Source organism: Oryctolagus cuniculus, chromosome 14, assembly GCF_051225735.1.
Source record: "Oryctolagus cuniculus isolate XC-2025 breed Fujian yellow rabbit chromosome 14, ASM5122573v1, whole genome shotgun sequence".
In the NCBI taxonomy this organism is placed as follows: Eukaryota; Metazoa; Chordata; class Mammalia; order Lagomorpha; family Leporidae; genus Oryctolagus; species Oryctolagus cuniculus.
In genome coordinates, this window is record NC_142880.1 from 96,884,846 (window position 1) to 96,911,652 (window position 26,807).

Below are 26,807 nucleotides of genomic sequence, written 5' to 3' on the forward strand. Positions count from 1 at the left end.
AGAGGGAGGACAGGGTCTTCCATCCACCAATTCACTCCCCACTTGGGCCGTCTTCCACTGCTTTCCCAGGCACGTTAGCACGGAGCTGCATTGGAAGTGGAGCAGCCAGGACTCGAACTGGAGACCACATGGGATGCTGGCTTCACAGCTGGCGGCTCTACCTGCTATGCCACAACTCCGGCCCCCGTCCCTGTCAAGGTGACCGGTGGGTTGAGTCCTCCTGTGTGAGGCCACCCCTGGGGCATGGACTTCGACCCCGCAGAAGAACCCAAGTGCTGATGAGGTGGGGGGGCGTCCACCACTCCACGGGTGAGCCCCTCGCGTGGACATCACGGACCCCCTTCCACTCTCCGGGACCCCCGTGTGCCCCTTAGTGCCAAGTCTGGTCTGGATCCTGCTTAGTTCCGAGGTTGTTATGGACCGAACAGAGCCCCAAAGACTGCCCACCTCTGGGCTCGGGGGCCAGGGTCATGGCCTGGAAAGGGGTCCCCGGGGGTCTCCAGCTGAGGTTGTCCTGGGTGAGGACAGGATCTGAGTCCTGTAGCAGGCGTCCCTGGACAGGGCGCTCAGGAGGGGCACCTGGGGCCTGGGGGAGGGGCCGGCGGGCCCTCCCTGGAGCTCATGGACAGTGGCACGTGCGGCTCTGCGCTGGGGAGCACAGGGCCCTGCCGACTCAGTTGTCACCCGGCCAGCTTCTGGCCAGGGGCTGGAGGGTGCCTGAGAGAGGTTTTGGGGGTGCTGCCTGGCCCCTCCGCTACCCTCCCAAACACCCCTCAGAGCCCCGCCTGGGGTGGTCCCTGGGCGAGGAGGCCCCTGCCCCTGGCCCCCTGCAGGAGTACAAGCGCTGTGTCCTGGGGCGAGTGGACAGTGAGTGAGAGCGAGTGAGAGGTGATGGGAGGAGGCCCGGGCTGGGCCGGCGGCTGGACACTGAGCAGACCCCGTGCAGGCTCCGTGGGCGGTCACCGGGCAGGGCGATGCCCACTGCGGGCAGTCCAGGGTCACTCTGGGGAGCCCACGGCCTGGCCCTGTCACTGGTCCCACAGGGAAGACCCCCCATCCTCTGCTGCGTCCCCACAGACCCCGTGGGACCCCCTCGCTGTGTCACTGCGGGCCTGAGGGCCGCCGGAGGCTCCCGCGCCAACTCTGTGCTGGGGGCGGGGTCTGCAGACGCCGCTGCATCCCTGTGACTCCGTGGGGGAGGCGCCCTTGCGCGGCCCCCGCTGCCCCGCCTGGTTTTATAACCGCGTTGTCTTGAACTTTGCTCGTGCCCGGTCACGAGCCTGGTGCAGTCGGTGACCGCGTGGTGCTGGTGGGCCCCCGCCCTGGGAGTGTGGGGGGGCGGCGAGGGAGCCGGGCTGTGTGGGGCTCTCCAGCCTCCCGGGCACCGTGGACACGCGTGGGAGAGGGCTGCGGTCTCCTGCTGGTGTCTCCCAGGCCCCCGTCGGCCTCGCTGGGAGGGGGAGAGGCCAGACTGGCGCCGTCGTGAGGGAAGCAGCGGCAGCCTGAGGGCGGAGCGAGGCCCCGGGGAGCTCTGGCCGCCACGGCCGTGCTGGCCGTAGGCCCTGGGCCCTCCACGCCGGGCCGGCCTCAGCTCTCGCCCGTGGTCCTGGCCTCGCTCAGACTCCTTCCCGGCAGGTGCGCTGGGGGCTGGGGGCTTTCCTTCCTTTCTGGCCAGGGTTGGGGGTGGCCGTGGAAGAGCCTCTGGGGCTGGGAAGCCCCCACCCCAGGACACCCCAGCAGGAGGGTGGAGCTCCTCTGGGCCTGGGGTTCCCCCCACCCTGCTCCCATGGCCGCCTCTCGGGGCTTCGGGTCGGAGGAGGGAGGTGGAGCCGCTTTCCAGGTAGAGTCTGGGGGGGACTCGCACCCGGCCAGCGGGAGGGGTCACGCCGTGGGGCAGCCGGGTGGTCTGGGGCCGCAAGGCGGTGGCAGAAGGGCATCAAAGGCCAGGGCGGGACACAGGAGTCCAGGTGTGGACCGGAGGCACCTGCGTGCACTGGCTGAACCGTCCGCTGCCCCAGGCCCCAGCCAGGCCTGGCCACGGCACCCCCGTACCAGGAGGCGCAGTTCTGGGGCATCCTCCCTATCCTGTCCTCCAGACGTGGGGCGGAGCACGAGGCTGCAGGAAGGACAGAGCCGTGTACTGACCCCACGCTGGACACTCCCTCCTTTCTCTTCTGGCCCAGGCTCACCTCCCTGTGGGTGGTGCAGGTGCAGCCTCCAGGATCAGCACCCGCCCCTTAAGGGGGAGGCTGCGCGGCTCTGCTCCCCTGGGGCGGGCTGGGGGCCGGGCTGCACCCTGGCTGCGGTGGGGGGCTCCACCCAGGCCCCTCAGAGAGCTAACTGCAGTGTGACCCTGGCACGGCCTGCGGCCCCCGTGGGAGCATCCCGAGCTTGCCCCGTTCTGCGGTTCCACACAGCCCACGCCTTGAAACCCACGCCGGGCGCCCGCTCCAGGCACGGCCAGGGTGCCCTGAGGCCCCGCTGCTCCTGACCCAGAAGGCACTGCCCGGGCCGTCCTGGAAAGCCAGGAAACGTGAGCCAGCTTGTGCCGCGCCTCCCGGGACCTGCGGGCGGAGTCCCCAGGGGTCCCCGTGCATCTGAAAATCTTCCACTGCCTGTGTAGTAAGCCCGCAGGGACCCACACCCCAGAGGTCTCAGGGCTGCACCCTGGGGGCAGCGGGAGCTTCTCACCACCTGCACCCCTGCCACCTGCCACCTGCCACCTGCCGTGGGCAGCCGGAGCTGGCAAACCACGCCACAGGCGCCGGGAGTCCTGGGAGTCAGAGAAGCAGACGGCCGTGTGGGCGTCCAAGCCACTCCCAAGAAGATGCGTGGTTTTTCCAGGACTCGCTCCTTCCAGGGCATCTCCGGGCTGTCCGTGCTGTGGAGCCGTTGGTAGGACGTGGGGATGACCCCAGGCCCTGCCCAGCCCCCCCCCCATCCGGCTCATACCTGTGGGCAGGACCAGGTTGGAAAGCCCCGGGAGATGAGCCGGGCCGGGGGCAGGGGCCAGGGGCGGAGCAGAGGCAGCCTGGCTGGGTGGACCTGGGAGTGCCTGGGCAGCACCGTCCTCTGCAAGGGCCTCACTGCCCTTCCTGGGCAGGGGCACAGCACTGTGTACCCCACGGCAGCCGGGGACATCTGTGCGCGTCCAGAGCCTTCCAGCGTGGCTCCTCCCAGCCCTCCCTGTTCCCCCGTCCACCTCGCAGCCCGCAGAGCCAGGGCAACCAACGGCCAGCAGGGGGCGGGAGGATGGGGCTGAGCTGGCTGTGTCCTGCTGGGAGCGCCTCCTTGGCCCCGCCCTGCTCCTGTCCTGCGCAGCCCTCCTGGGGATCTCCCTCCCAAGCACCCTGGGCGCCCAGCATCCCTCAGACCATGCTCTGGGTCAGACTCCTGCAGGGCCCCCAGGACCCGTCGGCCCGATCTCAGCCCCGAGGCTGCCGCCACCCTCAGGCTGGCCGGGTCACTCCCAGAGCCTTAGTGAGAGGCTGGGCCTGCAGTGCAGATCCCCCCCCCCCAGACACCTGCTCCCTCTTGCTGCGTCCTGGAAGCCCTGGTGGGGACCCCTCACGCCTGCCCAGCTGCATCCAAAGGACCGCGTTCCCCCACCCACCAGCTCTGACCAAGGGGACGAGGAGGCCCCCTGTCCCTGGCCGCCAGCCCCTAAGCTGGCCCTGTGTTGCTGTCCATCCTGGGTGGTGGGACAACACGTCCTCGACCAGCCCTGCCCGCGGGGTCCTGCGGGGCGTGGCTGAAACCAGTGCCGGGGCTTCTGGAATGTTCTGGGAGGTTGTGGGCGAAGGCCAGCTTGTGGGAGGAGGCAGCAGGTGGATGTTAGGTGATTTCCAGTGTACTCCAAGCCACATCCAGAACAAAACCATGGGTAACAGCAAAGGCTCTTGGTTTCTAGCTCTTTCTTGGATTCCTTCCAAAGTGGGCCTGGCTGCCCTTGGCTCTGTCCCTCGGCTCGGTCCCCACCGCCACAGTGCTCGGTAGGGGCGGGCACCACCGCCAGGGCGCCAGCAGCTGGGAGCTTCCCCCTGCGGACCCCGCGCGGGCCCTGTCTCTTCCTGTTTAATCGTGCCCAGGAGTTCCGTCTTGCCTTGTGGGGGCTGGGCTTTCTCCCTGAAACAATGCGAGGCCCTGGGTGTGCCCTGTGCCATGTGACGCTGCGGACGGACGCCCTGGCCGGGAGCTGGCTGCTGCCCCTCCCCACCCTGGGGAGGCTGGGGGGCGGGGAGCCAGCTCCGCTCCTCGTGCCTGGGGAAGTGTCTGGGTTCCTCCTCGTCTCGTCCTTGGTGGCCGCCTCTGTGGGTGCCTCGATGTCGGGGTCACCAGTGGTCGAGAGGCGGCCCTGCTTGCCATCTTGAGGGGCTCCTGACAGGCCAGGAGGCAAAGGCAGGGGACCAGGAAGAGCTTGAGTTAGGGCCCAGCTGGGTGGCCCCGGGGAGGGACGAGTGGTGGGGCGGTGACAGCATTCGGCATCAACAGGTGCCTGGTAGGAGCCAGTCCGGGGTGTGTGTGTGTGTGTGTGTGTGCACGCTGGACATGTGTGTGGTCTGGTGTCTGTGTGCGTGCTGGACATGTGTGTGGTCTGGTGTGTTTCTTGGGCCATGTGCAGACGTGTGTGGTCAGGTGTCTGTGCTGGGTGCACATGTATGTGGTCTGCTGTGTGCTGGGCGTGCGTGACATGTGTGGAGCTGGCGGCAGCACCCTGTCCCACCCCGTGGCTCTCAGCTCAGTCACAGGAAGCGCCCAGGAGCCCCGACACTCTTGTCCAGGGCAGCCAGGCCCCTCCCTGGCTGTCGCTCCCCAGTCCCAGGGTCAGGCTTGCGGGAGCCGGTCCAGCTGCGTGGGGCCCAGTGCACAGGAACAGACGTGCCAGGAACAGTGCACACACGCACACTGAGACCAGGTGCCGGGCCCTCCCTGGTATTTCTGCTTGTTCTAGTCTGAGGCACAGCCAGACAGCGAGCTCCTGTTCGAGGGTTCGCTCCCCAGACACCTGCGACAGCCAGAGCCGGGCGAGCCGGGCGAGCCGGGCATGCGTGCAGGTGTCCCCGGGGCAGAGCCGCGTGTTGAACCTGGCCCGAGCATCCTGCCTGCCGTGCCGGACGCCGGCCCTGCCGCTCTTCATCACTTGTGCACGGAGCACCAGCGGTCTCCACGGTGGGGGCCGGGCTAACCCTGGGAAGAAGGGGGAGGCACGGCACTTCCTGCCTCTGGGAATGTGAGTTCTAGAAACTTCTAGCAACAGAGGAGGAAGAAAGAAAGCCCTGTGGGGCATCTGCCCATGCCCTGGACAGGGCAAGATGGGGCGGAGGCGTCCCCTGCCCCCGCGGACTTGGTATTTGGATTCAGCTTCGTTTCTTGGACAGCACTGACACGAGGGTCCCTGGGCAGCTTCCTCCAGCCCTGGCCTGACCCTGACCCTGCCCTGTCCTGACCTGACCCTGCTCCCTGACCTGCCCCTGCCCTGCTCCCTGACCCTGACCTGCCCCTGCCCTGCTCCCTGACCCTGACCCTCACCCTCACCCTGCCCTGACCCTGTCCTGACCCTGACCCTGCCCCTGCCCTGCTCCCTGACCCTGACCCTGTCCTGCTCCCTGACCCTGACCTGCCCCTGCCCTGCTCCCTGACCCTGACACTCACCCTGCCCTGATCCTGTCCTGACCCTGACCCGGCCCTTCTCCCTGACCCTGTCCTGCCCCTGCCCTGCTCCCTGACCCTGACCCTGTCCTGCCCCTGCCCTGCTCCTGCTCCTGGTAGAACTGCACTTCCTGGGCTTCGGCTGCCCGGGTCCAGATTAAAGGCAGCGCAGGACAGCCCTGAAATAGCTCAGGTGTGGTGTTTGTGCGTGTAGCACTCGGGCGTCTCCTCGTCCCTGGTGACAAGTGCTGGGCTGATGTGAGCTGGCTGGTGCTCCCCTCGGCAAAGTCTCTGAAGAGTTTGCCGTGATCGGTGTTTGTTCAGACGTGGCTGTGACTGTGCCGGGGCCAGAGGCACCGCTGTGTCTGGGGGTCCGGGCTGGAGGCGCAGCTGTGCCCGGGGGTCCGGGCTGGAGGCGCCGCTGTGTCTGGGGGTCCGGGCCGGATGTGCCGCTGTGCCCTTGAGGATCCGGGCCAGAAGCGTGGCTGTGCCCGGGGGTCCGGGCCGGAGGCGTGGCTGTGCCCTCGAGGGTCCGGGCCGGAGGCGCGGCTGTGCCTGGGGGTCCGGGCCGGAGGCGCGGCTGTGTCCGGGGGTCCGGGACTTGAGCTCGTGAGCCAGGACTGCTCTTCAGAGCTCCTTCTACTGCAGCTCTGCCACTGTGTTTCCCGAAGAATCTGCTGCGTGCACTTTATAAAGATAAACATCCTTTAAGCCTGTTTTTTAAACATTCGTTTGTTTACTTAGAGCGCAGAGGGACCCACGCACACACAGGGGAGAGAGAGCGATCCAGCCCTGGTTTACCCGCAACGGCCACAAGGCCAGGGCTGGGCCAGGGCAGAGCCGGGAGCCAGGAGCTCCATCCGTTCCGGGTGCGGGGCCCAGGCAGCGTGACAGGGACTGGGTGGGAAGTGGCGCGGCCAGGACCGGAGCTGGCCCTCCGATGTGGGGGGCAGGCTCCCCAGGCAGCCGGCTTAACCGCGCCAGCCTCTGCTCGACTTACAAGTGAAACATGGCTTCCCCCGAGTGACTCACTGACTCTCGTGGTCTGCGTCCACCCCCAAGCTGGTGTAGCGAAGGACCACCGGGTGTGTGGCTGAGCCCTGGAGGTCCCTGGGGGCCCCTCCTGGGGGCTCCCGCGGCTCTGGGCTGCAGCCATGTGGCTCCCACGCTGGTTACACCCGTGAGGTCATGCGCACAGCTACCTGGGGTGGGGGCAGTGACGCTGTCCCTCGCGTCACCTGTGGCCGCACCTCAGCTTCGCTGGGCGCCCTTCCATCCCGACCTGATGCACCGTCTCCCGGGAGGCGGGGGCAGCTTCCTGTCTGGGCTTGCGGGTCGCCTGTCTCCTTGCACGGGGCTCCACCCACCTCTCTGGGCTGGCCTTCCCTCGTTCCCCCACCGCTGGGGGTCGCCATCTCTGTGCTCCTCCGAGAACAGTGGGGGACTTCGTGCCCGGGACGTGTGCTGGCAGAGCCCGGCCGTCACGGAGCTCCGTGTGCTGGCCCTGGGCCATCTCGCTGTGTGCGGCTCTGGTCGCCCCCTGCTCATTTCTGGTGGCGTGTTGCTGGGAAAGCTGTCTTGGAGCCTCCAGCATCCCCACGGGCTCATCTGTGTGCTCGTGGTCCCGTGGCCGTGGCTGTCTTGGGGGGGTCCTTGGTGTGCTCGTGGTCCCATGGCCATGGCTGTCATGGGGGGGTCCTTGGTGTGCTCGTGGTCCCATGGCTGTGGCTGTCATGGGGGGGGTCCTTGGTGTGCTCATGGTCCCGTGGCCATGGCTGTTGTGGGGGGGTCCTTGGTGTGCTCGTGGTCCCATGGCTGTGGCTGTCATGGGGGGGGTCCTTGGTGTGCTCGTGGTCCCGTGGCCGTGGCTGTTGTGGGGGGGGGGTTCTTGGTGTGCTCGTGGTCCCATGGCCGTGGCTGTCGTGGGGGGGTCCTTGGTGTGCTCATGGTCCTGTGGCCGTGGCTGTTGTGGGGGGGTCCTTGGTGTGCTCGTGGTCCCGTGGCTGTGGCTGTCATGGGGGGTCCTTTGGTGCACATGTGGTTCCGTGGCTGTGGTTGTTGTGGGGGGTCCTTTGGTGCACATGCAGTTCTGTGGCCGTGGCTATTGTGGGGGTCCTTGGTGCATTTGTGGTGTGTGGCGATGGCTGTTGTGGGGTCCCTGGCTGTCCTGGGGGCCCTGGTGACTACAGAGTGACGGGTCCTGACCCAGCACCAGCGGCACAGAGCACCGCTCTCTGCCTTTCTCGGACGCGTGTGTTGCTGTCATGTGCCTGTGCCCCCGTTGGCTTGCTCATCAGCCACCCTCCGACCCTCTGTGTGGGCCGTGAGCGGGCAGCCCTGGTCCTGGTCCCGGCTCTTGCCCCCAGCGCAGCTCCCGGCGTGTTCCGCGTTCCCTTGCCCGTCCACCGCCATCGTCCTGTGCAGGCCTGGAGCGTCCTGGGCCCGCTCACCCCAGGGTGCAGGTGGCCACCCAACGTGCCGCCGCCTGCAGGTTCTTCTGCCGGAGCTGAGTCCGGTTCTCTCGTGTGTGCTCTGGAACTCAGACAGGGCAGCAGCCAGGCCGCATTACTTGGCCCTGCTTTTCCAAAAAAAGCTTTTTTCTCTTGCTGGAGGGTATTTTGGCGTCCAAAATCCTCGCCCGTGAGGCCTGCCGCGGGGTGGGTGCTGAGTCCGGGCCTGCAGCAGCTGGGGAGGCTCCGCGGGGAGCAGTGACTGCGGTGTGGGCACAGGGGGTCCTGGGGGAGTGCTCGGGTCCAGCTTGGCCAGGCATGGCGGTGTGAGGTGGGCAGTGGCTACCAGCTCAGAGCCCGCCGGTCAAACGTGTCTCCCCTCCTGTCCGGAGCAGGGAGTTTCAGCTTGGAAGCTTACAACTCGAGAAAGCAGTGGGCGCTTTGTAAAGTGCTGGTCATGTTGACTTGGAAGCCGCTAGCTCACGCACGTGACCCTGGGCACGCACACGGGTGGGAGCAGCCCGGCGCTTCCTGCGCACCGACGCCTTGCTGAGCCCCGCGTGGCTGCCAGTCCATGGGGGGACGAGGGGGGACGAGGGGGGACGAGGGGGGACGAGGGTCCGGGACGGCGGCCTCTGCTCCTCCCGCGGGGGCTCCCCACGAGGCCCCCAGGACCTGCCTCCCCTGGGAGTCAGGAAGCCAGGCCCCCAGAGCCTGTGGAGTGGCCTTGGTGCGGGCCATGGGTCAGCTTATCTGAGCTGGGACAGTCACAGGACAGGAACGGTGCCGGGGGCACAGAGTGGCCTGTTTATCTCTGGGCGGCTGCAGCTGCTGAATGGAAATGATTGTGAGGTATTTCTGTCTGGAAATGTCCGCGTCCCCCCACCCCCACCGCTGGGCTGCGTGTGGCTGCCGAGCCGTGACACGCTTCAAGTACTCTCACCCCACCTGCGGAGCTACGTGCCAGGAGCCGTGCCGGGAGACGTCACCGTGTGCTGGGAGACGTCACCACGTGCTGGGAGATGTCACCGTGTGCCGGGAGCTGCGCCGGGAGCCATTTAGGGAGACCAGTTATTCTCGACAGCTGGGAGGCGGAGGCTAGCCTAGTGCCCTTGGCCTTGTGGGCGTTCCCCTGGGGGCTGGCTCTGGCCTCGCACTGCCCGGAGGTAGGGGCTGGCTCTCAGAGGGTCAGAGACAGCGGGGGCTCAGTCATCTGGAGACACGGGGCAGGGGCACGAGCTGCCCCCTCAGCTGCAGGCCTGGATGAGCTGAGGCATGGAGAGGGGCCGGGGGCCGGTGCTCACCCTGCACTGAGCGCCCAGCCTGGGCTGAGCTGCCCCTCGCAGGAGCCGGCTCCCCACCCTCCACGGCTCCGGCTGGCCTTGGGCGACAGGACGAGTGCCCCTTCTGCAGACGTCCCGCGCGTGCAGGGTGGGTGAGGCCTGGACAGGTAGGGTCCATCCTAGCCCCTCCACACCCCCGGGCCCCCTGGAGGTGATATGCTTGTCTAGCCCCTCCCACCCCCTCCCCTGCATGTCTGACCTGGAAAAGTGGTTTTAGCCTGTGTGGCCCACAAAACAGTCTGTCATTGAGATCGTGGGCTGGGCGCTCCCCAAACGGCCCCCAACAGCAGGGGCTGGGCCCGGCCGGAGCCAGGAGCCAGGCGCTCCATGCTGGTCTCCCACGTGGGTGCAGGGACCAAGCACTTGGACCGTCTTCTGTGGCTTTCCCAGGCCGCAGCAGGGAGCTGGAGCAGCACCAGAGCAGCCGGGCTCTGACGGAGAATGCGGCTGGGCCCGCTGTGCTGGCCCTGTCGCTTTCTGTCCCAGGACTCGAGCTTACAGGGGGCTCTGACCCCGACAGCCAGTGGGTGCCAGGGTGACCGCCCCCTGGCCGGTGTTGGGGAGGACGTGTCTCAGCCCCTTTGACAGGCGTTTGCTGGCCTGCGCTCTCCTGTGGCCCCACAGCCAGGAACATGGGGGGCCTGGGGGCCCACAGGGGGCTCCGGGTCAGCTGTCCTTGCTTCCCCCGGATGAGGGCAGACCAGCCTCCCCGAGGCCACCAGGAGCCCAGCGTCCCAGGGTGGCGTCTGCGCCTGTCCAGGTGCATGGCCCTGTTCTCGTCCTGTGGGTCCCCACTTCCTGGAGACAGCGCTGCTGGCCACCTGTGTTGCAGAATCACTGAGACCCGAGTGTGCGTGGGCCAGCTGCTGGCTGGGCGGTGGGAGGTGGCGGGGCCTATCGCGAACACGGAGTGGGAGCCAGGCGGCGCCTTGTCCACTCCCAGGCTCCCCGAGGGGCTGGGCAAGACCCTCCCGGAGGAAGCTGAGCCGCGTGCTGGGGGCCGGCCCGTGGTCCGGGTGTTCTGGAGACGCAGAGTGGGCCGTCGTCCGTGGTGCTGGCGTCTTGCTCGGGGCTGGGCATTCTTGAGGGGAGGCCCCAGGTGGCCGTCCCCATTGCCGTGCAGCGGCGGCTGCGGCCGGAATCTGCAGGGACCAGGCCTGCTGTGACCACCTGTGCTCGCCCTCCGCGGGCGGGGGCGGCCACCGCGTGCAGTCAGCAGGTGGAGGCCCCTGCTGTGCGTGCTTTCTGCTGGGTGGAATTTCTGGGCCCCCACTGCTCAGCCTGCCCTGGCCCGCGGTGGGGCCACCTGCTCACCCTCCCCACGGAGCTGGGTCCCGCGGCCCCTTGCCGCCCTCGGGGCCTGGGTTCTCCGGCTCTGTGTGGCCTGGACGCAGGTCTGGCATGGCCATGTGGATGCCGGGTCGCTGGCTGCACGTTCTCACTACTTAAGAGATGATTTATTTAGTTATTTGAGAGACAGGAGACACCTGCTGGTTCACTCTCCGAATGCCCGCCCACAGCCAGGGCTGCCCCAGGCCAAGGCCAGGAGTCCAGGAGCTCCAGCCAGCCCTGGTACCTGGACCGTCTTCCACTGCTTTCCCAGGCCATTAGATGGGCGCTGCGTTGGAAGTGGGGCAGCCAGGACTCGAACCCTTGCCCCAAAGGCAGGGCTTAACCCGCTGGGCCGCCATGCCCACCCCAGCCCTGTCTTCCGTGTGCCTGTTCTGTCAGTCTCCCTCTGGGGGGGACCCTGCTCTGTTAGTCTTCCTCACCTCGGTTCGGGCGACCGCGGCACCCTAAGGGGTGTCTGGCAGCTGACCGGGGTTGGCACCAGGAACAGGACTGGACCGGTGGGACACCCCCAACGCCTTCCTGGTGATACTCTGAGTGCCCTCGGCCAACACAACTGGACTTGCAGGCTCCTGTCCCCTGCCCACCCCTTGCAGGACAGCACCGGCACCCACCCTGTCTTGCCTGTTTTCTAGAAAACTCCACAGGAAGCCCTGGAGAGCCGGGCTGTGCACCTGTCCTGCACTCTGACCCCAGACTCGGGGTGTCTGAGGTGGGGGCCTCCTGGAGGCACAGGGGTGAGGGGTGGGTGTGGGGAAGGGGAGGACCCAAGCGGTCCCATACCTCCCACTGTGCCATGCCTGCCCTGGCCACTGGTGGCCAGAGCCGCCCAGAGAGGGTTCCAGCCTGCCGCGTCACCCGGCAGACACAGGGCTCCTGGGTTCTCCGTGCGGCTGGTGGTGTGGGGTGTCGCTGATGCTGGCCGCCCGATGGCGAGGACAGAAAGTCGCTCCCAGGTGTTTGCATTTCAGGTCCCCGTGGATGTGCCCGGCTCCTCGCGGCTGGTGCCCCTAGGAGAATACGTCCTGGGAATTCGTCTGTGGCTGCCTTGCACTGGGAAGGCGTTTTCTGTCAGCTTGAGAGCCCTGGCCCAGAGCCCTCCCTCTGGAAGCTCCGAAACCCCCTCCCCAGCCTGTGATTTTCCGAGGCCTGGTGGCCTGGGTCCCACCTGTCCCCTCTCCCATGGTGAGATTCCAGAGCCCCACCCAGTCCCCCTCCCACAAGCACAGGCCACTGGGGCGTGCCCTCGGGGTCTTCGGCTTTTTTTTTTTATTATTATTATTTCATCTGAAAGGCGGGGATCTTCCATCCCCAGGTCCTCCCCTGCCAGGCTGGAGCGGGCATCCGAGAACTCCGCCCAGGCCTCCTTAGCTGGGCGGCTGCACCGCTGCTGCCTCCTGGGGAGTGTGTGAGCAGGGAGCTGGAGTTGGGAGCAGGGCCAGCCTGCAGCCCAGGCACTCCGATACGGGACACGGCGGTGCCAAACGTCAGCCCTTGGCTGTTTGGCGTGGCCTGGGCTCCCCGGACCCCGCCCTTCCTGCCCCCCTCCGAAGTGTCCCCTGTCCCATGTGTCCCAACCAGGCCTCCTTGGCCGGCTGCCTTGGAGCAGCGGCTGGTGCGGCTGCCAACTCTGCAGGTGGGGTCTGGGGTCTCTGCCCTCTGTCCCAGGCAGAGACACCCCCACCTCCGGCCCTCCTGGCCTACCCGGCCTCTCCAGGGCAGGAGGGTCCTGCAAGGCCTGGGGCTGTGCTGGGTCCCAGGCGCCCCCGTTTCTCTTTCTGAGGTTCCAGCGTCTGCGGCCGCGTGGGAGGGGTTCCTGCTCCCCGTTGTGGAAGGGAGGGTGGTTGTCAGAGCGAGTCTCGTGGGGCCTTTTCCTCAGCTCAGTATAGAAATAAAAAGCCGGGAAACAATTTGCAAAGAAGCAGAAACCTTTATTTGATTGACAAGCGACAGAGAAAGTGTCCGGTCAGAGAGGAGGCCAGGCGGAGCGCCGGAGCGCTGGAGCCGGACTCTGGCTTTGAGGAAGTGCCTCGGATTGTTTGTTTGTTTAAAGATTTATTTATTTATTGGAAAGACAGTTACAGAGAGAGAGAGAGAATCTTCCATTCGCTGGTTCACTCCCTAGATGGCCCTAATTACAGCTTTCTCAGGCCATAGCAGAGAGCTGGATGGGAAGTGGAGCAGCCAGGACTCGAACCTGCACCCACACGGGATGCCGGCACTGCAGGCAGCGGCTTTACCCGCTACGCCACAGCGCCAGCGCCAGCCCCTGCCCCCGGTTTCTAAGCATTGCTGTCTGCTCATTGGGTCGTGCTATTGGGGTGCCCACTGAACAGGGGTTTCACATATGTGTGTTGATTGGCTTGGGGCTCATGGAGATAGCGGGGGTCTCCGGGAGACTGTCCATGTCCTTAGGGTCTCAGCCCCCTCCTCCGCCAGCTCCGGGTGGGAGATTGTAACTATCTTGAAGACATGGTTTAAAACCACAAGGTCGCACAAGATAGCCGGGGTCTTGGAGCCCCCTCATCCGCCAGCTCCGGGAGGGAGACTGCGGCCACCCTAGGGTGAGATTTAGAGCCGTGAGGTCACAGCGCAGCACAGGCCTGCGTGTGAAGGCCGTTCCACTGCCTCTGAGGGGCCCGCAGACCCCAGCCCCACGGGATGGCCTCGGTCCCGAGCCCAGCGTTTGTCCACAGCGTCCCTGGAGGCGGAAGCTGTGCTGCAGCGAGGTCCGGGCAGTGGGCGGCCTGCACTGGCCTGGGGCCTGCGCCTTGCTTTCCTCACCGCAAGATACCCCCTCCCCGCAGCCCCAGGGGCCGGGGGCTGGGGCCAAGCAGCTCAGCACACGGAGCAGGTCTTTCCCCAGAGGCCACAGTGGTGCAGGGAACGCCACGTGCCGCCAGCTGCCACCCGTGGAACGCCACGTGCCGCCAGTCCCATCTGCGGCGAGCCTGGCCCAGTCCCAGCTTCCTGCTGATGCACCCTGGGAGGCGGCAGCCACGGCACCAGCACCAGGGCCCCGCCACGCACGTGGGAGACCCAGGTCCCAGCTCCTGGCTTCGGTCCGGCCCAGCCCCAGCTATCACCGGCATCTGGGAAGTGAACCGACAGACGATCTCCACCTGTCTGGATTCCAAATGAAACCAGCCAGCGAGCACCAGAGTTCTCCCAGCCAGACCGGTTCTGGGGTCTCAGCTGGGCCCCCGCGCCGAGACCACGGCCGGCAGCCACACTGGCCATGACCACGCCAGGCCACGCCAGGGCCCCCACACCAGAGTTTGCCCCGCTGGGGAGGGGGTGGAGGGAGGCAGCATCTGTGGGTGGAGAAGCCGCCTTGCTGCAAAGCCAAGTTCTCGTCCAAGGGCTTCCCGCAGCCGTGGTCCGGGCCGGTGAGGCCGGCGGGGACAGGAAGCGCCTTGCCTGGTGCAGTGCCCAGGCAGGGGAGCTGGGAGAGGCAGATCCATCCCGCGCCGCCTGGCTCACAAGGTGCACGATGCATGGGGGGAGGAGGGGCGGGAGATGCAGATGTGGGGGAGCACGGGCAGAGGGAGCCATGCCTGAGCCAGCACCTGTGCCTCCCAGGACGTGGGGTGCGGTGGGGGCTCCCCCGAGCCACACACATCAGGCTCAGGGCTCCTCCCAGTGACCCCGAGCTGTCACCCTGTCCCACACCACCTGTGGGAGGGCACTTCAGAATGAACACAGCCTGGGCCCAGCTCCCCGCTAGTGCAGCGGGCAGGGCAGCGGGAGATGGCCCGAGTGCCCGGCCCTGCGCCCAGGCGGGAGACCTGCCCGGCCCAGCCCTGGCTCCTGTGGGCGTTTGGGGGCTGCACCGGTGGAGGAAGACCAGGCTCTGTCACTCTGCCTTCCACATAAATAAAAATACACCTTTTTAAAAAAAGTTACCCTTATTAGCGCAAAAATTTTAAATCCAGGCAGCATTTTTTTTCCAGGCGACGTTTTTCCTATGCAGCTTCTGAAGCGCCCTTGTATTTCTGCCTCGCGCGTGCCCTGGTGCCCTGATTCCTGTCCGACGGACTGCTGGTCGTTCCGGGTTTCCCAGGTGCGGCCAGGTCCGAGGTGCAAGGCCTCGCATCCCCAGGGTCTGGAGCTCCTCCGCTGTGCTATGGCCCAGGGGGGAGGGGAAGCCGCGTCCCCACGGAGGGGACGAGAGGGTCCCCAGGGCTTGGGGCTTGGCCGCGGAGCCCCGACGCCTTCCACCTGCGCCCCCCGCCCCAGAGTATTCCCCCCACGGCCCTGCCCGCCGCGCGGCTCGGCCGGGACCGGGGGCCAGGAGCCGTGGCGCCAGGGCGGAGGGAGCCGGGCGCAGCGCCGGGGCCGGGCGGAGCCGGGCAGCAATGGCGCGGGTCGCGGCGGGCGCAGTGGCGGGCTCGGGGCGGCCGGGCGCGCGCGCGGGGCCCGGGCCGGGGCGGGGCCTGCGGGAATTCGCCCCGCCCCGCTCAAACTTTTCCGGGCCGGTGGGGGCGGGCAGGTGCGTCACGTGGCCAGCGGGGCGGGCCGTGCGGACCCCGCCCCTGCGCGCGAGCCCCGGGCGGCGTCGGCGGGAGCGGCGGAGCCCAGCGGCACGGAGAGGCGCGGCGCGCGCGGCGGGGCCATGCCCACCAGCTTCACGGTGGTGCCCGTGGAGGCGCGCGCCGACGGTGGGGACGCAGCGGCCGAGCGCGGCGATGCAGCCGGGACCCCCGACGGCCCCGAGCCCGACGGCCCCAGCCCGGGTGAGCGCCGCGCACCTGCCGTCCGGACAAAGGCGGAGGCCGGACCCGGCGGCCGGGCGGTCGGGAAGGAGGCGGCCCGGAAGGGAAGCAGTGTCTGGGTTCACCAGGGGGAGCGGCCGGGGCCAGAGGGGTGATGGGGCGGTGTGGGGGGCCCACAGGAGTGGCCGAGCCCAAGGAGGGTGCCAGCGACTGCCTGCCCACCGCTGTTCTCACCCCACTCCTGCCTGCAGAGCCCTGGTCACAAGTCAGTCACAGGGGCACAGGGCTGGGGTGGGGGCTCTTGGGGGAGCACCTGCTTGATGCGCAGCCCCCGGGGGCTACTTCTAACTCAGGAGTGGGACAGGGAGGAGGTGGAGACGTTGCCATGGAAACGGTCAGGGAGTCCATGTTCCTGCAGGAGACCCCCTGGTTGGCAGGGTGGTCCAGTGGCCTGGGCGGCCTACACTGCCTGTGTGTGGGCCGGGGCCTCCCCCTCTTCTGCCTGTCCCTGACCTTGGGCTGGAGGGGTGGGAGAGGGGCCGCCCACTCCGAGCCCCGCCCCCTCGGGCCTCCTCTGCACTTTCACTTTCTGTGGGTGGGCTGGCCATGCCAGGACCCCCTGCTGTGGGAGGGTCACCTTGAGCTGCCGCGTCCTGGCTGGGGAGCTCTGTGGCTCCAGGGCCGGGGAGCAGGGAGGGCCCCTCCTCGGGGCACGGCTAGAGCCACCCTTGGTGACTGCGCTGCCTCCCTGGTGACCCTAACGCGGGGGGAGCTGGGTCTGGAAGGGCCTCGGCTCTGCCCCCCCCCCCCCCCCCCCGGCTCCCACGGCCAGGCTGGGCTTCTGCACCTAGGGCCCGGAGAACTTCCCAGAGCAGCCTCAGCCACACCTCGTGAGTGGCCGGCCGTTGCCCCCTCTGGCCCTGCACTTCCGCTTCCTCCCTGGACTCAGCCGGCTTCGGCCGAGGTGGGCGCCTCTCACCCACTCTTCCTGTCCTGCTGCCTGGCCGAGGGCGGGGCTGGGGGCCGGCAGGTGCGGGCCGGGGTCTGAGTGCTGTCCTTTCCTGCAGAGGGCTTGTCGGGACTCTCGCTGTCCGCCCGGTCACGGCTGAGTCGTGGGCTCCGGCGTGGCCTGAGTGAACTTGGGCTGTGGCTGAGCTGGCGTGGAACCGGCAGCGGAGTCTGCGGGGCTGAACTTCACATTTCCTTAGAAGGAGGCAGCTGCTGGCTCGTGGGATCCCTGACTGCTCAGGGAAGCCGTGGCCGCCACCCGGCCGGCAGCCTTGACCGGGGGAGCCGGGAGCCCAGGCCAGGGTCACTTCCCGAGCATCAGGGGCTGCAGGCGGAGACAAACCTGCTGGCGACTGGAGTGGCCGGTGCGCCGGCGCCTCTCCTGACCGCCGTGCAGGCCCCTGGAGCGCCTGCTGACCGGCCTGGGCCTGCCCCAGCGGCTGTGGCCCGTGCATGATGGGGACTTCCCAGAACTGTGCTTGACCTTGAGCCGTCCCTGCTGCGCTGACCCTGGCTCTGCCCAGCGGGTGGGGTGCCTGGCAGCCGTTCCACCCTGGGGCCGTGTCTGTTCTTTGGAGTGTGGACAGTAGGGGCAGGGCCGGCGCGACTCCCTGCAGGTCCCAGCGACTGGGCGCTGCCCTGCCTCCCGCTGTGGCTGTGGGCCGGTGTCTCCAAGGGGAGGGGACGCAGGGGTTGTGTCTGGGGGGGGGCTGGCTTTCTGGGGGGGGGTCCTTTCTTGCTGACAGGAGCAGGTGCCTTCGTACTGGCTGGGGGACCCGTCCCTGTGACCCGGGTGGGTAGTATGGGGTGTGCCTTGGGAGGGGCCCAGCCCTCCCGGGGGGCTTCCCTTGGTAAGGCAGTGGCCCAGCCCCCTGTGGGGCTGTGGGGTCTGCCTTGGCGAGGCCCCGCCCCCACCTTCCTGGCTGGGCTGCCCCCTCCTGCTTTCTGGATTTCTGGCCCCGCGGCTGAGCCTGAGCCCTTGTCTCCCTCTGGCGATCCAGTGCCCCCGACACTGACCAAGCCAGCCCTGGGTCACCTTTGTCCCGTGGGGGTTGTGTGCAGGCCAGGCCGTGCTCCGGCCGCTGCCCCCGAGTCAGGGTGACGTGACTGGCCAGGCTGACCTCAGGTCCTGTCCGGGTGGGCAAGGACGGGAAGCTGCACCCCTGGTTCAGGAAGGGGCGAGTGACGGCCACACGCAGGCAGGAAGCCGGGGCGGGCGGGGGCACCGTCCCGCTGTCACTCGGGGAACTGCCGTGTCTCACGTGTGGGCGCCGGGGCGGGCGGGGGCACCGTCCCGCTGTCACTCGGGGAGCTGCCGTGTCTCACGTGTGGGCGCCGGGGCTTCCAAACGTGCTGTGACCCCAAGTCCGTGGTTAGAGCCACAGGAAGCAGGGGCTGCTGGGAGCTCGGGGTCTCTGTTTCCCACTTCCCTGTGGGAGTCCCAGGCAGCCTCCAGACGTCCTCATGTGTGCACACACGTGTCTACATGTGTAGGTGTGTGCACACACCATGGGGGCACAGGACGTGGAGATTCCTCCCCAGCAGAGGGTCACTCGGCACTGGGGCTGGGCCTTGGTTCTTTCTCGAGTCTGTCCAGTGGGCAGCTGACCCGTCTTCCTGTCCCGTGTGGCTCCAGGGCTGGAATCTGTCCCCAGCCCGTGGGCTTTGATCCGGGTGAGGAGCCCGTGGCCCCTGGACCCAGCTCGGTGGGTTCTTCTTCTGGAATGTTCCCAGGCCTCTGATGTCCATGCTGAGTGTCGGTGCGGCCGCCATGGGGGGGCCTCCAGGACTCCGGCATGGACAGTCTCCACCGGGTCACCGGTCAGCCTTGGTTCTGGGGATGTCGACGGCCACTTCCTGCCAGAGGGGCTGCAGGCCGACCGTGTGCAGCGGTGACTTCTGGGAACATGGGGCAGCCCGGAGGCCACCTAGGACGGAGGCTGTGGGTGGGGTGTTCCTGGGGGCGTAGGGTGGCGGTGAGGTCCAGGCAGGAGCTGGGATCAGCGTGGTCACATCTCTGGTGATGGTGAGAGGCAGCCTCCCAGGAACATGGCCCCTGGCCCCAGGCTGGCTGAGATGCTGGGCTGTGGGGCCAGCCTGCCCTGGTAGAGGTGACAGGTCACAGCCTGGGGCTGGGGGCGTCCGTGGCAGAGGCAGCCTGCAGCTGGCCAGTGGAGCTGCAGTGGCCGGGGCCAGGCCAACCCGCGGGGCGTGGGTCGTGGGTCTGGGCACTCCGGCACAGGCCCTGGAGCTCAGCAGGGCTCGGTGGGGGGTTGGCGGCCCTGTGGGCTGTGTGTCCTGGCAGGCTGGCCTCCCGCTCCGTGCTGAGGCTGGGAACGGTCACCAGCACCAGGCCAGTGCCTGCCATCTTCCCAGAGACCCACAGGAGACCGGAGCCCGCGTTCAGCAGGGGGGCCTGGGAGGGGCCTCCTCCAGGGCTGAGGCCACACAGACCTCTAACAGCAGCTGACTGGGCCGTGGCCAGGAGATGGGCGAGCGTCACAGGCCTCCCCGGGGTCTCTGCCACCCTGGGCCCTGTGGGAGAGTGGGAGGCCAGCTCCCTGGACTGCCCAGGACACCCCCACAGGCCCAGGGACGCCTTCTCCAGCCACTGCCCTCGGGAGACACTTGGACCAGCAGCGGGGGCGGTGGCCGGGCCTGGGGGACACGCACGGGAAGGGCCGCGTCCAGCAGTGCCCCTTCTGCGGCCGGGGTACCTCAGCGTCGCTGTGGGCTGTGGACTTTATGGACTGGGGTGCAGGCTGCCAGGGCAAAGGTCAGTGTCCAGGGTAAGGGTTCACCGTGGTCCTGTGGCCCAGGGGTCTCCAGGGACAGCTACGCCGGGGCCGAGATCTTTCCATCGAGGGGCCACATGGAGCCCTGGGAGAGTGCGGTCCATGCAGGTGAGCGCCCCGCCCCTGCCAGGAGGGCCCGTGTCGGGGCCCCGTGGTGAACCCAGGCGGTGCTGGGTCTGGGGTCCACCTGGGCTGTCCCTGGGCTGTGTGGCTCCAGGAGGAGTGGGCGTGGCCGCCCCGGCCGGTGTTTGTGGAGGCAGAATCACCTGGGAAAGCTGCCGTGGGTGCCCCATGCTCGTGCCCCCTGTGTGGGCCTTGGCACCGAGCTGGGTGGGCGGTGGCCTGGGCCTCTGCTCCAGGGGTGTCCCCGGATCGGTGGGCAGTGACCCTGAGTATGAGGTGGTCAGTGACCCTGAGTGTCCCCACGCAGAGGTGGCCGTGACCTCTCGGAGCTCCCTCTGTGGGCCGCTGGCGCCAGTGGGGCGGCCTGGGCTCTGTAGGCGGCGGGGAGCGGCTTCCCTGGTCACTGGGGAGGGATCGAGTGGAGAGCAGATGAGAGCGCTCTTGGGTTTCCTCTTCCACGGAGCAGGATCCTGGCCGCAGCCGGGACGGGGCTGTAATGGAGCCGGCCCCCGGGATGGCTCAGCCGCGCCGGCTGCGGGGGAGGGGCTGCCCTCCACCTGCCTGCCCTGCCTCCTCCCAGCGGGGCTGCCCAGGGGTCCTGGGTCACGGGGGCCCCTTCCTGCAGCCCCGCCCCGGTGGGGGGGGCAGTCAGAAGAGGGTCCCGAAGCTTCCAGCCCTGGCTCGCGTCTGGTACGAGTGTGTGAGTGTGAGCATGTGTGTGCATGCATGTGATGCTGTGTACACGCACGTGCGTGGTCTGAGCATGAGTGAGCACATGTGTGCCCTTGTGCGTGCGTGTTTGTGATGCGGTGCACACGAGTGCATGGCGTGAGTACACGCGTGTGACAGCACGTGTGCACACGCGTGTGATGCTGTGTACATGGCTGAACTTACGAGTCTGAGTCTTGCCTGGCCTGAGGACACGGGTGTGTAAGTTGCAGGGGCAGGGAGCGCGAGGACTGGGGGAAAGGTGGCCCCGCCCCTCACCTGCAGGGCGGTGCCTTCCTGGCGTGTGCTGTCCTGGAAGCCTGGGTGAGAGAGGGCCCTGGGTACGAGGTGGCCCTGGCTGTGGGGTCGCGGTGGGGCTGGGCACATGCTGCCCTCGGCTCTGCCCTGGGGGACCCTGGTCTCAGGGGGCAGGGTCTGGGTATCCCCACACCCACCTTGTGGAGGGCTGGGGCCTGTATTCCAGACCTCACTTCAGGGCCCTGGTGGCCGGGAGGGGCTTTGGGGGGGCACCCCCACCTCCAGGGAGGCCACCAGGTGGGCCTGGCTCTGCTTTTGGCCACCTGTGTCCCGCCCCTCCCGCTGGCTGGCTCAGCTGGACAAGGAGGGGCTCTAACCCCCAAGTTCACCCCTCCCCCGGGAAGGCGTGGGGGAAAGGCAGGGGGCTGTGCCAGCTCAGGTTGGGGGTGATGGAGGCTGTGTCTGCAGTGAGACCAAGGCTGACCCTGGGGTCTTCACAGACGGGGAGGCAGGGGTCCTGGGCGTTGGCCCTCATGGGGCTCACGGCCATCGGAGCTCAGCAGGTGGCCACTTCCTCGCACAGGTGCAGCCTGGGCCACGGCAGAGCTGAGCACAGGACGGGGTGGGGGGGAGGTGGCCACCATGTGCCTGGAGGCGCCTCAGGCGGGGCAGCAGGCCGGGGCCGCCGCCCACCCTGCCCTCGGGTCACGATGGACAGCGGGGAGGACCAGGCGAGGTCTTCGGCCGGTCCTCCGGGCTCCATGCGTGTTGCTGCCCTTGTGGGCGTGGCTCCGGCGTCTCTGCCAGGTCCCCCGGGCCCCTTCACTCCTGGAGGGGAAGCCATGAGGAGGGGCGGGAGGCGGGACAGGGGAGAGGTTGGCACGGACGGAGCCTGGGCCACGGCCACTGCTTGCCTGGGTGGGAGTCGCTCCAGGGCCCCAGGACCTGCCCGGGCCTCGGCTGCTCTTGGTGGGGACGGTGTCTCAGGCTGTCCAACGCGCTGGACGGCCCTGGGGGCCGGGTCAGTTGTTTGGGTGAGTTGCGGGTGGGGTTGTCTGGTGCTGCCTCCTGTTGTTGGGGGGTCGGCGTGCAGTTCCCTCTCCAGTGCTTGGTCCCAGTCGGCCCCCGCCCAGTCCTGGCTGCTTTGTCCTGCTCAGGCCGGCCCTGTCTTTGGACGGCTACTTTGCTGGGGCGCAGACCCCAGCCCTGGGCATTCCTGGGCTGTGTATGGGGCAGTGGAGGGGCTGGGGCCGTGGGTGCAGCTGTGCTGGGAGCCCACTGACCAGGCCTTTTAGAGGTCATGAGGCCATCGCTTGGGGGAAGTGGCCGTGTGTAGCAGAACAGCAGGAGCCCGCCTCAGGGTCCACGGACGGTGCTCCCACGCCCAGTCCCACGCCCAGTCCCACGTGAGTCCCCCGTGGCCCCGGTTGCGGCGACTTCTGGGTTCTGTCTGTGTCCTGACGGCGGCACCGGCCCTCCCAACCTGCTCAGACCCCGCTCCATGTAGTCCTGGGGGCCGTGGGAGCAGAGCCGCGAGCTGCTGGCCTGATGGCGCTGGCCTGCGTGTTGCTGGGTCGCCGTGGGCGGCAGAGCTGGGGGTGGGGCCGTGAGGGGCGCTGCTCCGCCGTGCACCTGGCCCTGGCTTTCGTGGAGGTCAGGGAAGGGCAGTGGCTGTAGCGCGTGGGTGGACCTGTGCTCCGTCAGCCCTGGGGCCATAGCCGTGACGCGCCGCCCGACCCACGCGTGGGCACCGGAGGCGCCGTGTGGCCCTGGCGGTCCCGGCAGCTGCAGCCTCGCGTCCGGCCCTGCCCCCTCCCGCCGCTGTGCTGGCTCGTCCCGCCCAAGGACACCCGATCCTGCCGTCGTCCCGCCTCCCTGCAGAGGCCGTCCGGGCCCACAGTGGCCAGCACCCCGGGGGCTGCCGGCCGAGGTTGCCCCGCTCCTGACGCTGCACCCCAGGCTCCGCCGGCCCCATGAGCGCCCATGCCGAGGGGGAGGGCGACCCCGCCCCAGGTGAGTCCTGCGGGGACCGGGAGGCGCTGGGGCCTGTGGAAGAACGCCGAGCCGTGGGGCAGGCCCCGGCGTCCCCGAGTGCCCGTGGGTGTGCTGTGACGGAGGTGCCTGGTCCTTCCTGAGCGCCCGTGGGTGTGCTGTGACGGAGGTGCCCGGTCATCCCTGAGCGCCCGTGGGTGTGCTGTGACGGAGGTGCCCGGTCATCCCTGAGCGCCCGTGGGTGTGCTGTGACGGAGGTGCCCGGTCCTTCCCGAGCGCCCGTGGGTGTGCTGTGACGGAGGTGCCCGGTCCTTCCCGAGCGCCCGTGGGTGTGCTGTGACGGAGGTGCCCGGTCATCCCTGAGTGCCCGTGGGTGTGCTGTGACGGAGGTGCCCGGTCATCCCTGAGCGCCCGTGGGTGTGCTGTGACGGAGGTGCCCGGTCATCCCTGAGCGCCCGTGGGTGTGCTGTGACGGAGGTGCCCGGTCCTTCCCAAGTGCCCTATGGGTGTGCTGTGACGGAGGTGCCCGGTCCTTCCCGAGTGCCCGTGGGTGTGCTGTGACGGAGGTGCCCGGTCCTTCCCGAGAGCCCGTGGGTGTGCTGTGATGGAGGTGCCCGGTCCTTCCCGAGAGCCCGTGGGTGTGCTGTGACGGAGGTGCCCGGTCCTTCCCAAGTGCCCTATGGGTGTGCTGTGACGGAGGTGCCCGGTCCTTCCCGAGAGCCCTGTGGGTGTGCTGTGACGGAGGTGCCCGGTCCTTCCCGAGAGCCCGTGGGTGTGCTGTGACGGAGGTGCCCGGTCCTTCCCGAGTGCCCTGTGGGTGTGCTGTGACGGAGGTGCCCGGTCCTTCCCGAGTGCCCGCAGGTCTGCTGTGACGGAGGTGCCCCGGCGTCCCCGAGCGCCCGTGGGTGTGCTGTGACGGAGGTGCCCTGTTGCTGGCCATGGGCTTCTCGTGGTCTCGGCTCCTTGCCCAGCAGGTCCGAGTATCCCTCTTGCCCGCCCGGGCCCGGCTGATATGAGTGGGCACTGTGAGGGGGGTCGGGGCCCAGGGACAGCAGGGCGGTCCCGACTGTAGGCTCCGCTGCTCCTTGGAGAGCCGGCCCGAGGTGGCGTGGGCTCTGCTGCCTGTGTCCTGCGCTGCACTCTGCACGCGTGTCTGGTGGGCAATGGCATGAGCAGGCAGGGGCGCAGCAGCCACCGTGGGGTGCATGGCCCAGCCCCAGGTCCGTCCCACCTTGGGAGGTGAGTGCGTGACCCTCGGTCCCCGTGTGTCTCAGGCCCTGCCCTTGCGGCTGCCCTGGCAGCACGGGGCCCACATCGCCACGTGGTGCCCACTCGACGTCCTGCGGGGAAGCAGTTCCGTGAGCATTGCCCAGCCCTGGCGCTGTGACCCCCTCACGGGCTCCTGGCCGCGTGGGGGCCGGCCCAGCCACCTCTTCCCTGCCGCGAAGGGCTGAGCCCGGGGAGCCTGCCCGTGTCCGCGGCGGTCAGCCAGGGGCCGCAGGCCTCCCTACAGGGCTTTTGGAGATTCCCTTCGATTTGAGTGAGTTTGCACTGATTTTGTGTAAATTCAGACTGAGAAAAGTTGCAGGAAAATAGCAGAATTTCCACTGCTCCCCTCCTGGCCTGCACCCCCCCGTGTCGCTGTCTGTCCGTCCGTCTGTCTGTCTTCTGCCCCTCGCTCCTCACACCCTGCTTTCTTTTAAAGCAATATTTGAAGGGCAGAGAGAGAGAGCTCTCCCATTCTCTGGTCACTCCCCAGGTGGCCGCAGTGACCGAGGCTGGGCCGGGCTGAAGCCAGGAGCCAGGAACCTCCTCCAGGTCTCCCACGTGGGTGCAGGGCCCAAGCACTTGGGCCATCTTCCCTGCTTTCCCAGGCCACAGCAGAGAGCTGGATTGGAAGTGGAGTGGCTGGGACTGGAACCGGCGCCGTGTGGGATGCTGTGGTCGCAGGCGGTGGCTTTGCCTCTGCCATGGCGCTGGGCTGCACCCACGTTCTCTGGACCGTCTGGGAGGACGGGGCAGGCGCGATGCCCTCGGGACGTGGGACGTGTGAGGCCTGCAGTGTGACCGGGATCAGGACCTCACTCAGCTGTCACGGCGCCGGCCACGTCCTCAACCCCAGGCTCAGGGTGGGGCTGGCTGTTTGGTGGGCGTCCCCGGCTTGGGGTTTGCCTGGTGGCTGTGGCAGCCAGGCTGAGAACGGGCTGTTTGGTGGGCGTCCCCGGCTTGGAGTTTGCCTGGTGGCTGTGGCAGCCAGGCTGAGAACGGGCTGTTTGGTGGGCGTCCCCGGCTTGGGGTTTGCCTGGTGGCTGTGGCAGCCAGGCTGAGAACGGGTTGTGGGTGGCGCCCGGGTGATGCATCCATCCCGTGATGGCTACGGTGCCCCTCGCCAGCTCAGGACGCTGCCCGGGTGACCGGAACCTCGGCAGTGCCCTGCCTCCCCCGGCCCCCAGCCCAGGAGGTTCTGGTCCGGGTCCACTGGGCCGAGTGTCCTCACGGGGGTCCACCATCACACCCTGCCCAGGCCCAGCCTCACCTGCTCCAGGAAGGGGGCCGTGTGCTCGCCGCTCGGCTCAGGGTGAGGCTGCTGTGGGGCCCAGGACAGAGCCGGGTCACCCAGTGTGTGTGCGTGTACGGGGTGTGTGTGTGTGTGTGTGTGTGTGTGTGTGTGTGACGGAGCCAAGTCACTGTGTGTGTGTGTGTGTGTGTGTGATGGAGCCAGGTCACTGTGTGTGTGTGTGTGTGTGTGATAGAGCCAGGTCACTCTGTGTGTGTGTCTGTGTCTATGTCTTTGTGTGTGTGATGCAGTTGGGTCACTGCGTGTGTGTGTGTGTGCGCGTGCGTGTGTGATGGAGCCAGGTCACTGCGTGTGTGTGCACGTGTGTTGTGGGTGACAGGCACATGTCTGTGTACTTCGTCAGGGGCCCACGTCCAGCGATGGCTCCCATTCCCGGCCGGCCACGGTGCCCCTGCCTCCGTGCCATCCTCTGCTGGACGTGGGCCCTGGGTGTGAGCAGGCGCTCATGCAGGAGCAGCAGGAAGACCCCGAGGGTGGGGTGGGACTCTCAGTCCCTGGGCACAGGACTCCGTGTGCAGCCAGTGCCCCTCCCTCCTGCGGGCGGCCACGTCCCGGTTTGTAGTCCACTTGTTTCCCATGTTCATGTGTCCCCTCCGCCTCTGTGTGTCTTCTTGCCAAAGATTTTTATGCTTATTTGAAAAGCACAGAGAGAGAGAGAGAGAACAAGAGGTCTTCCATCCACTGGTTCACTCCCCAAATGGCCACAACAACCAGCGCTGGGCCGGGCTGAAGCCAGGAGCCAGGAGCTTCTTCCAGGTCTCCCATGTGGGTGCAGGGGCCCCAGCGCCTGGACCTTCTCCCACTGCTTTCCCAGGCCATCAGCAGGGAGCTGGTAGGGAAGTGGAACAGCTGGGACTCGAACCAGCGCCCCAAGAGGGTACTGGCACTGCAGGCGGAAACTTCACCCGCTGCGCCATGGCGCCGGCCCCCTCTCCCCATCTGTAAGTGAGGCTCATCCGTGGTTCACCCTGGGCGCCGGCCGAGGCTGGAGGAGTCAGGGCTGTGCTCTGTCAGGCGCCTGTGCTGGGCCTCGGCCGGTCCTGAGCCCGGTGGGGCTGGGTGACGGTCGTGGGGCTTTGCTGAGCACGGCAGAGTCTGGGCAGCTCCGTGGCTGGAACCTGGAACCTCCCGGGGGGAGCCTGGAGGCTGTGGGCAGGGTGGTGTGGGGCGGGTCAGCCAGAGGTCTGAGGGGCCACAGCCCAGTGAGGGCGCCCGGCCTCCACATCACCCCGCCTCTCACGTGTGTGTGGCCACTTCCTTCCGTTTCCGCCTTCATCTTCGACTGCCCGGGCCCGGGGTGCAGGCCCCACGGACGCCTGCTGCTCGGGCAGAGCCCCTGCCCCAGAAGCCACGATTCTGAGCCATCAGTGTTGGGGGGGGGGGCTGGCCTGGATGTGGGACAGGACCTGATGCTGGGGGCAGGGGATGGCTGCGGCAGCCTCTCTGGCCTAGCTGAGGGGCCCCTGAGCTGTGTGGCCACCAGGGGCTGAGGTTTGAGGGGTCCTGGCACAGAACAGCTGCTGCGGGACGAGGGAGAGCAGCTGCCGGGAGCCGTGGCCGGGACCCTGTGGCCAGTGGCCGTGCTGTTGCCATGAGGCTCCGGGAGGCGGGCACTTGCTGTGCCAGCCCCGGCCACGCTGCCCCAGCCGAGTCCCTCCCCCGTGTTGACGATGTGCTGGCCGCCCCGTGCCATCCTGTGGTTGTGAGCACGGCCGTGCCCCTCAGAGCTGCACCCCCTGGGCTGAGTGCAGAGCTGGGTGCTGGACCTGCGGGGCGGGCGTTCAGCCCGTGGTCAGGGCGCCTCTTGGGGCCGAGTGCCTGGGTTCCATTCCTGGCTC

At 68.0% G+C, this 26,807-nt stretch overlaps 1 protein-coding gene across 4 annotated transcripts in view; it reads left to right on the plus strand.

The window, feature by feature from the left end:
* The window catches only part of SLC12A7 (solute carrier family 12 member 7), a 55,773-nt gene that overhangs the window by 10,045 nt on the left and 18,921 nt on the right, over positions 1–26,807 (plus strand). The window contains exon 1 of one of the 4 annotated variants that reach the window (XM_070056262.2): positions 9,107–9,530. The exons of 1 other annotated variant lie outside the window; for it this stretch is intronic. In XM_070056262.2, coding sequence (XP_069912363.2) covers positions 9,122–9,530 — 409 coding nt within the window. In that variant the 5' untranslated portion in view covers positions 9,107–9,121. Of the gene's footprint in view, positions 1–9,106; positions 9,531–15,323; positions 15,529–22,357; positions 22,413–26,807 lie in introns of those variants that run through there. 2 more of the 4 variants (XM_070056261.2, XM_070056264.2) reach the window with 2 other exon arrangements.